Genomic DNA, 9,871 nt, shown 5'->3' with positions numbered 1-9,871 from the left:
GCCCACGACAGCGCTGCTTCCGGGGCCGCGAGGTCGCCGCCGCCTCGCGACCGGAAGCCGCCTCCCGGGACGCGCTTCCGGCTCGCCGCCTTCGGCGGGGCACCGGCGCTCCCCCCGCCCCCATCTGCACTTAAGGCTGAGCGCGGGGAGATCCTCCCTGGGGGAGGGGCCCGTTCGGTCCCGTCCCAAAGGTCTTCCGCCCTCAAGGCCGCCATCTTGGTTAAGGGCACGGCCGCAGCCCCGGGGGAAGTTGGGCGGCCGAAGATGCCGGGACGGCGCGGGAAAGATGCGGAAGCGGCCGGACAAGCACGAATGGCGGCACTGAAAAGGCACAAGCTTCGCAGGCCCCGCTGGCGGCGAACAGCCGTTCCCCTTTTCCGTGTCAGTCCAAGCGCGCCATTTTGTTTGAGGGCACGGTCCTCCTCCGCCATCTTTGTCCTGGGCCTCCGGTGCCCAGGGCCGCCATTCTGGGCAAGGGCCCCTCGGCCAACCCTTCTACGCGTGGGAACCACAGAGAGCGCGCGCGGAGAGCTGCAGCGCCGACGTCTCCGCATAGAGGACTTCCGGGTTCCTTGGCCGCTTTCCCCGGGGACCCGTGGATACCCACGGGGACGTGTGGGGGCTTAGTCGCGCTGCGGCTGGGCGCTCACGCGGGGGTACGTCCGCACACGACGCCGGGGGCGCCTGCTGCTCCGACCCGGGGGCCTTACTTAGGGCGAGGGGGAAAGCATCCCTGGCTGCGGGTGATGGGAGCTGTAGTCCAACGCGCCCGGTTGGGGGCGGGTAGCGCAGACCCCACAGGTGGGCGGCCCGGCGCCCCCCAGCTGCGTTGGACTACAACTCCCATCAGCCCCAGCCGCCGTGGGCAGCGGCCACGCGCAAGGCGGCGAACCTGAGACCACCTGCATGCCAAGCGGGGGCTGTGCCGCTGAGCCACGGGCCCTCCCCACTCGCCTCTGGCAACTCCAGGCCTGCCGGTGCAAGAGCTGACAAGACTCTGCTTGATCTGTTACAGCCGGTTAATGAGGTATTGCCCATGCTGGGGCAAGATGCCCGTGCCGCTCTCCCGCTTGGCGTGCGTGTTCGCATCAGAGCTGTTTTGCGTCTGCACAGGCCCCGTCCTCCCCTCCCATTTTCACAGTGGTGCAAGGAGAGGAAAGGCTATAAACACACTTTCCCCCTCAAAAATGCTATAGACGCTGATGGTGTTTGGACAAGTAAAATACCTGAATCAACAGGCAGAACGATTTTATCCTGGCGTGATGCCTCTTGCCCCTTGCAGTCTGCTAGCTTGGCTTCCCTAACCATGTGCCTCCCAGAGACAGGCTCTCCTCTCTCCGCAGGCTACCTGCCCCAGTTCCGCTCCCTGCTGCCCCCACAGATTCAAAGCCATGCTGAAGGGCGCCAGACCCCTGAAGCCCCTCATCGCAGCCTGCCAGGTGACCTCGACCCCCAACAAAGAGCGCAACTGGGCCTCTTGCTCCCAGCTCGTCCAGGAGGCAGCCCAGCGGGGTGCCGGTGTCATCTTCCTTCCGGAAGCCTTCGACTTCATTGGCAGCAGCCCGGAGGAGACCCTGAGTCTAGCTGAGCCCCTGGAGGGAGATCACCTGCAGCGCTACGCTGAGCTGGCCAGGTAGGGCTTGCTGGGGCTGCCCGCTGTGGCAGGGAGGAAGCGCTCCCACAGCATATCTGTTTGTCTTGTCAAAGAGTCCAGGAGGAGCTGGTTTTGCTCCCTTCCAGCAAAAGATATGGACATAGAGAGGGATCCTGCAGAGCAACTCTAGCTGTTCCAGCTGTCCTGTTTTGCCCTCTTAGGTGGTCTCCACACCACTGCTGGAACCAAAGGCCAAGCAGTCAAGGGTAGAAACAAGCCCTCTTTCCTTCCCTCCTGGCAGAGAATGTGCGGTCTGGCTGTCCCTCGGAGGGTTCCACGAGAAAGGCAGCGACTGGGAGAGCACAGGACGGATCTTCAACTGCCACCTCCTCTTGGATCCCAAAGGTGATGCAACCTTCTTAATGTAAGGTGCTTCTTCCTCAGCCAGGTCTCCCCAACCCCAGTGCTTCTCCCTAACCCAGTTTTTGAGCAACGACATGGGGCGCATTGCAGGGAAGTGTGAGGCGATGCACTGATGGCCAAAGCAAGCCCAATTCAACGACGGCGGGCTGAACTGGCCGTGCCAAAATGGGAGAGAGCGGCTGGGGTTGTGCTGGATAGCTCAGTGCAAATGCCAAATCTGGAGGGGGCTGGTGTGAGAAAGGGAAACTGCAAGTGTGTTTCAAGTCGATGGTGTGGCCAGAGTTCGAAAACCATGTCCAGTTGTAGTTGCTACTTTTCTAAAAGCAGATTGTACTTCTGGAAAAGGTGCAGAAAACAGCCTGCCCCAAAGGGGACTAGGCCTCTTCCATACAAGGAAAGGTCAAAGTGTTTGGAGCTTCTCAGTTCAGGAAAAAGGGTGGCAAGAAGTGGAGAGGGAACTTCTGCCGCTCAGAATAGTGGAACTCAGAATCATCCCATGAAACTGACTGGCAAGAGGTTGAGAGACAATAGAACCCATTCCCTCGGGAGGCGGTGGGCTCTCCCACACTGGAGGCCTTCAAGACGAGGCTGGACAGCCATCTGTCAGGGATGCTCTGACTGGGATTCCTGCAATGAGCAGGGGGCTGGACTCGGTGGCCTTGCAGGCCCCTTCCAACCCTACTATACTATTCTATGATTCTGTGAGAGCAGCTGAAGGAAAGCACTTTTTCAGCGTGTGATGCGTTCGTGGAATGACTATCACAAGATGTGGGGAGGGCCCTAGGCCAGCAAAAAAACCACCTGGTTCTGCTGGCTTTCCTGTAAGTCTGGGCTGTTGGTTTCTACTGATAGGGTTTTAAAATTGATTTTAATTGGCAATCTGTTTTTATGGATTTCATTGCATATGGTTTTATGGATTTTTATTGTATCCACTTTGTGTGGTGTTTATTTTGTATGCAACCTTGAGGGGGTTCCACCCTTAAAGGTGGCCAAGAAATAATTTTAGATGGCTCAGGTGGCTTTAAAGGGGGATTAGACAAATTCAGGGAGGAGGAAAGCCCTGTCCATGGCCACTAGTCGTGATAGCAGTATGGAAGCCTCCAGATTCAGAGGCAGCGTGCCATGGAATACCAGTAGCTGGGGAGCCACAAAAGCCTCCATGCCCTGCTTGTGGCCTTCTCAGAGCCATCTGATGGGCCATGGTGGGAAGCAGAATGCTGGAGGAGATGGGCCTCTGGTCTGGTCCAATAGAGCTCTTCTGATGTTTTCAGACTTTTTGACTGTGTGCCTCCCTCTAAAAACCCCCCTCCTTTATCTTCCAAGTGTCCCCTAACCCTTGGCAGCCGCCTTCTCAGCATCTGAGCTCACTGAAGCGTGGCACTTAGCTGCGTGCCTGGCACCCGCTGCAGTGGTGCACCTAAGGGTGGTCTGTGTGTTACGGCATGGATGCAACACCGGGGTCAGAGGACTAGAGCATCTCAGGCTCCCTCTGAAAACCAGCCAGCCAGGGAAGGGGGAGGAGCTGCCATGGCCAGAAGCCCCGCCCCACGCCTGTCCCTTCCCTGCCTCTCAGGAAGTTTCCACCCCCCGTCTGATCCTTTTCTCCCTTTGGCGAGGCTGGCCTCAGGAGCTGTCGCGGCTGCCTACCGGAAGACTCACCTTTTTGACACGGAGCTGAAGGGGCGCGTGTCCCTGAGGGAAAGCGCTTATACCAACCCGGGCTCCGAGATTGTGCCACCTGTCAGCACCCCAGCCGGAAAGGTACGGGCAGGATCTTTCACACAGGGGGGCGGGCAGGAGTGGTGGTTCTTGGCCAAGGCCTTCTGCGGAGATCTGCATGTTGAGACCTGGGAACTGCGCAAAAGAGCAGCGCACACATCCCATCTCTGCAGATCAAGTGTTTCTATCAACTGCCGTTTGCCCAGAGCCAGTTCCCACTTGCGAAGGCATCACTTGACCCGTCGCGGCCTCCAGCTGTGACTCAGCTGCGTGAACGGGGAGTGTGCAAAACACGCCACATGCAGAACCTTCACAGCCTTTCTGTCAGGTCGTGAACTCTGAGGGTCCAGTGCACGGTAGCGTCAGCGCAGTGATGGTTCCCTGCTGCCCCACTTGCGAGGGAAAGCCGGGGGCTCCGCATGCTCACTGGAGCAAGGAGGAAGATTTGACATAGCAAACCGGCCTGGGAAAGAGTACGGGGGGTTGTACTCTTCCCAGACTGGTAGCTGTGCGGCTCTGCGTGCCTAACCAAAGGCTCTTCCCCGATGTACGATTTCAGTCGGGGACCTCATGGTTCACTGCTCTGTCTCGTAGGTGTCTCGGGCGGGGGGCACTTTCCATCCCCCAACACCCCCCCATGGGCCACACTACTGCTGCCACGACACCGCCAAAATTCAGCAGCGTGGTGGCAGAAAGAATCAGCTTGTTCTCAAGCTAAATTTGCCCCTTTTAAGCCTCTGTAGGAGTTTGCTGCCCAAACTCGGTGGCAAAGTGCTGGGGGGCTTGCCACCCCCACGCCACCAAATTTCAGCAGCACAGTGCCACACCAGGGGCTGTGTGCGTGCTTCCCACCCATGATTTACACACTCCGCTGAGAGTGCAATGTCAGTCAAGTATTTATTATTTATTTTATTTTATTTATTTCATTTCTATACCACCCAATAGCCGAAGCTCTCTGCGCAGTTCACAAAAATTAAAACCAAACAACACACAATAAAACAATTTAAAATATATAGAACATTAAAACCACAATATAACAATACAACCACAATAAAACCTAGCAGCAGTACAGGAGTTTAAAATACAGATTTAAAACAGCAAAGATAAAAATTTAGAAAGCTAAAAAGCCTGGGAAAATAAAAAGGTCTTCACCTGGCGCCGAAAGGAGTACAATGTAGGCGCCAGGCGAACCTCACTAGGGAGCTCATTCCAGAGCCGGGGTGCCACAACAGAAAAAGCCCTCCTCCTAGTAGCCACCCGCCTCACTTCCTTTGGCAGGGGCTCACGGAGAAGGGCCGCTGACGATGATCTTAAGGTCCGGGGAGGCACATATGGGAGGAGGCGATCCTTCAGGTAACCTGGCCCCAAGCCGTTAAGGGCTTTGAATGTTAACACCAGCACTTTGAATCGGGCCCGGAAATGGACTGGCAGCCAGTGCAGCTGGAAAAGTACTGGCGTAATATGAGCTCGCAGGCCAGTCCCTGTTAACAATCTCGCTGCCCTATTTTGGACCAGCTGAAGTTTCCGGACCGTTTTCAAAGGCAGCCCCACGTATAACGCATTGCAGTAATCCAGACGAGAAGTTATCAGAGCATGGATAACTGTAGCTAGGCTATCTCTGTCCAGATAAGGGCGTAGTTGGTATACCAGCCGAAGCTGATAAAAAGTGCTCCGTGCCACTGAGTTCACCTGTGCCTCAAGTGACAGTTCTGGATCCAAGAGCACCCCCAAACTATGAACCTGATCCTTTAGGGGGAGTGCACCCCCCTCCAGAACAGGTTGAATATCACCTAGCCGGGCAGACGAACCACCCACTAACAGTACCTCCGTCTTGTCTGGATTGAATTTCAGTTTATTGGCCCTCATCCAGTCCATTACCGTGCCCAGGCACTGGTTCAGAACAGCCACTGCCTCACCTGGGTTTGATGAGAAAGAGAGGTAGAGCTGGGTGTCATCCGCATATTCATGGCACCTCAGCCCACACCTCCGGATAACCTCCCCCAGCGGTTTCATGTAGATGTTAAACAGCATGGGGGATAGAATAGAGCCCTGTGGAACCCCATGGCACAATTGCCATGGCACAGAGCAATAATCTCCCAGCACCACCTTCTGGAATCGGCCATCCAAGTAGGAGCAGAACCACTGTAGTGCAGTGCCTCCAACTCCCAACCCAGACAACCTATCCAGAAGGATACCATGGTCGATGGTATCGAAAGCCGCTGAGAGGTCCAGGAGAATCAACAGGGTCGCACTCCCCCTGTCCCTCTCCCGGCAGAGGTCATCCCACAGGGCGACCAAGGCAGTTTCCGTTCCAAAACCAGGCCTGAAGCCCGATTGAAATGGATCTAGATAATCCGTTTCATTCAACAGTGCCTGGAGCTGTCCTACAACCACCCGCTCAAGCACCTTGCCCAGGAAGGGGATGTTGGCCACTGGCCTATAATTGTTAACATCCTCTGGGTCCAGGTTAGGCTTTTTCAGGAGTGGTCTAATTACTGCCTCTTTTAAAGCGGCAGGCACCACTCCCTCTCTCAAGGAGGAATTTACAACCTCCTGGACCCAGCCGGACAACCCCTCCTTGTTTGATTTAATAAGCCATGAAGGGCAAGGGTCAAGCACACAAGTGGTCGATCGGACTTGGCCAAGCACCTTGTCCGCATCCTCAGGCCTCAGTAACTGAAACTCATCCAATAAAACTGGACCAGACGGTGCTCTGAACGCCTCTACCAATGAACGCCTCTACCAAGTGGTGTAAACGTGTCTGTGAAGAAGCCCACAGGTGACCTATGAGCAACCTGAGATGGCTGTCAACGCCTGAGTGGCTAAAACAGCCTGCAGTTAGACAGCCAGCATGGAACGATCACCTTTCAAACAAGTTCCCAGGGCAGCTTACAATGAATCAGAATACAATAATAAGGGAAAAGGGGAAAGCATACATGCTAAAAGTGCCACGACCTAAAAGAGCACCATAAAAGCCATCAGTGGCAGTAACAGATGAAACCGTTAAAAGGGCTGAGAAAATCAAAAGATATTTGCCTGGCTCCGAAGTGACATCGGCGTCGGTGCCAGGCAAGCCTCTCTGGAGAGAGCATTCTGGAGGCCATTTTCCCCTGCAGGAACCAACACCACACCTCAGATGGCATGGGGACCAGGGCGTGTCCTCTGGCAAAGATCTTCCTGCAGCTTTCCCCAAGCCAGTGCCCTCCAGATGCATTGGACTACAGTTCCAGCATTCCCAGGAATTGGCCACAAGGGCTGGGGAGAATGGGAGCTGTAGTCCAACCCATCCGGAGGGTGCTGAGTTGGAGACGGCTGTCTCGGTGTATAGGCAGATGGGTGAGGCTTTGGGTCCCCTGCTCCATAGCCGGGGAGAACTTTCAGGGTCAAAAGCAGCACCTCGAGCTCAGCCCAGAAAGGAACCGCGAGCCGGGGCAGTTGCTGAAGCCCTGCCAGGCAGGGCTCACACCACCCCATCCCGGTCAGCACTTCAGCAGCTGCATTCTGAGCTAGTTGCAGTTTCAGGACGGTCTGCAGAGGCAGCCTCACATATAATTTGCCGCAGCTTTGTAATTTTTATTTCTTTTTAAGCTTTATATCCTGCCCGTTTCCCAGGGAAGGGACGCAAGGCCGTGAGCAGGCAAAATCAGCCTTCTTTCAGACCGTAACTTTCAGTGCCTTACTATGCGCACCCGCCATGCAAGCCCAGGGGATGGACGGCTGCCATACAAGGAGGGCTCCCGGCCTCCCCCAGTGGCCGCCAGCAGTTCTCCCTGGAACCCGGCCGGCCACCCACCTGTTCTGCACCTCTTTCAGGTGGGCCTTGCCATCTGTTACGACCTTCGCTTCCCGGAGATGTCTCTTGCTCTGGCCCAGGAAGGGGCGGAGATTCTCACCTACCCGTCAGCATTCACCGTGACGACAGGCTCTGCCCACTGGGAGGTAAGCCACTCAACATCCCTGCCTCTGGCTCTGTGCTCAGCGGAAGAATGGCCACCTCACCCCCCCCCCTTTTTATAACCGAGGACAGGAAAGTGTTTTTGTTCATGGACATTTCTCAAACAAGTGAGCCAAGCTATATGTGCTGCAGTACACCTTTCTGCTGGTCTGGAGGATGTGGATGGGGTACTGCAGACCGCCAGATGTTTTGGACTACAGTTCCCCGCATTCCTGAGAACTGGCCCGGCCAGCTGGGCCTGATGGGAGTTGCAGCCCGAAACATCTGGAGGGCACCAGGTTAGCGAAGGCTGGGGTAGCGCATAGATGCTCCTGTCTTTTGGACAGGAGACAAGTGGCCTCGGCCGCTGCCTCCCCTCTCGACTTGATTCGTTAAACACTCTCCTGTACTACAGGGGTGAGCAGAAAGGTCTCCAGATGCTTTGGACTTCCAACTCCCAACGTTCCTGACCCTCGGTCACGCCAGCCACTCGGAACGCCCGTGGTTCAGCCAGAACACCCTTCACGCGCAGGTTCCAACACCAAAGGCGGCAGACGGCGCATTCCAAGCCTCTTCTTTCGTTCTCTTCTTTCTGGAACAGCCTTCCCCAACCGGGTGCCCTCCCAGCTATGCTGGCTGGGGGATACTGGGAGTTGTAGTCCCATACATCTGGAGGGCACCAGGTTGGGGAGGCTGTTCTGTTTTCTGTAAAAAACAAAGCAGTGGCCTTGCAAAGGGGAGGAACCTCTGCACATGCACACTGCTCATGTGTCCGTTGCTCGAACGAGCGGCTCCCCTTTAGAAGGAAAAATACTTGCCACGTGCTCAGAGCCACTGTAGCTTTAGGCCGTATGATGCTGCCTTATACCGAGGCCGGCCGTCGGTCCATGTTGCCCAGTAACTCTGTTCCGACTGGTTACAGAAGTCTCGGGCCTGGGTCTTTCCCAGGAACCTCTTACCTGGGGGTGCCGTGTGCTAAACCACTGAAGTGTTTTCCCCTTCTCACGAGACGCTTTGCGCATCCTCAGACACCTTCTCCTTGAAAAAACAACCCTCTTTGGTGTCTGGGAAGGGCACCAAAGTGCCCTTACCTGGGAAGGGCACTTTTCACATGCTCAGAGGCAGTCAGCTCAAAGCACCAGGATTTTATGAAGATGGAAGTTTGCAGTCCTGGTGGAGACGTGCTGGGGGGCTGACGCTTTGCGCTCCTTCCCCCTCTCTAGGTGCTGCTGCGTGCGCGCGCCATCGAGACCCAGTGCTACGTGGTGGCAGCTGCTCAGACAGGCAGGCACCACGAACGCCGCAGCTCCTACGGCCACACCATGGTGGTGGACCCCTGGGGCAGCATCGTCGCCCAGTGCCAGGAGGGGCCGGGCTTGTGTTACGCAGAGATCGACCTCGCCTACCTGCACCGGGTCCGGGAGGAGATGCCCATCGCTGGCCACCGCCGGGCTGACCTCTATGGCCGGGTGGCTGCCCGGAAGAGCCTCCCATCCTTATGACTCGCTCACCTGCCACACCAAGGACGTTTGGCTGCTGCTGGACTCTCCACCAGAACCAGGGGGTGGGGGGATTCCAAGTGGTGAGAGAAAAGGGGCACAGAAGCCCTCTCTTGGGGTAGGGTAGGAAGTGGGAATGATGAGAGACACACCCTATCCGCCCCCTGCATCAGGAAAACACTCTGGCTCAGTCCCTGCTAGAAGGGGAAAGCACCTATCCAGCTTTAACCACAGATTATGCCTAGTCCTAGACTCCTCTGGTCTAATGGCACCTGCTCAGATGGGCTCCGATGAATCGCTTTCCTCCTAAATACGTTTATATTACCACCGTGCACCTTTCCTTCCTTTGCACGTTAATCCAGGTATTTACCTCAATTTCTAAGCAATACCTGACTCAGAACCCAGGTTTCACTTGGCAAAATAATGTTCTAGCCCTTAAGACAGGGTAGGGGCACTTTGCATTCAGAAGTTACAGTTCTGTGGTGCTAAAAGCGGAATTTTGCAGCTAGTGCACACGATACAAATTTTTATGGTCTCTGCTTTGCATTTTCTGCACTTTTGGTAGTCACAGGGAGAGGTAAGGGCCCTCCAACCTCCACCACTGAAAATCTTATTCAGCAGCTCTCCTGAGGATGCTGTGCTCACATTTTTTGCAACCATGCCTAGAAACTTGTTCTTTTAAAAAACAAAAAACAAATTTTA

At 55.7% G+C, this 9,871-nt stretch overlaps 1 protein-coding gene across 3 annotated transcripts; it reads left to right on the top strand.

The window, feature by feature from the left end:
• Positions 1-22: 22 nt before the first annotated feature.
• NIT1 (nitrilase 1) lies at positions 23-9,761 on the top strand. 3 transcript variants are annotated; one of them, XM_084823974.1, is made up of 6 exons: positions 23-329; positions 1,344-1,633; positions 1,896-1,999; positions 3,645-3,778; positions 7,550-7,675; positions 8,894-9,761. In XM_084823974.1, exons 2-6 carry the CDS (start codon positions 1,392-1,394, stop codon positions 9,170-9,172), a joined length of 885 nt encoding a protein of 294 aa, XP_084680100.1. In that variant the 5' UTR covers positions 23-329; positions 1,344-1,391; the 3' UTR covers positions 9,173-9,761. The 3 variants fall into 3 exon arrangements, with proteins under 3 accessions (XP_084680100.1, XP_084680099.1, XP_084680101.1); XM_084823973.1 differs by lacking the exon at positions 23-329 and adding an exon at positions 449-656; XM_084823975.1 differs by lacking the exon at positions 23-329 and adding an exon at positions 449-1,027.
• Positions 9,762-9,871: the final 110 nt, after the last annotated feature.

Source organism: Heloderma suspectum, chromosome 17, assembly GCF_057233095.1.
Source record: "Heloderma suspectum isolate Gila_16-S chromosome 17, 16-S_ref, whole genome shotgun sequence".
Classification (NCBI taxonomy): Eukaryota; Metazoa; Chordata; class Lepidosauria; order Squamata; family Helodermatidae; genus Heloderma; species Heloderma suspectum.
This window is presented reverse-complemented; position numbering and strand designations above follow the sequence as displayed.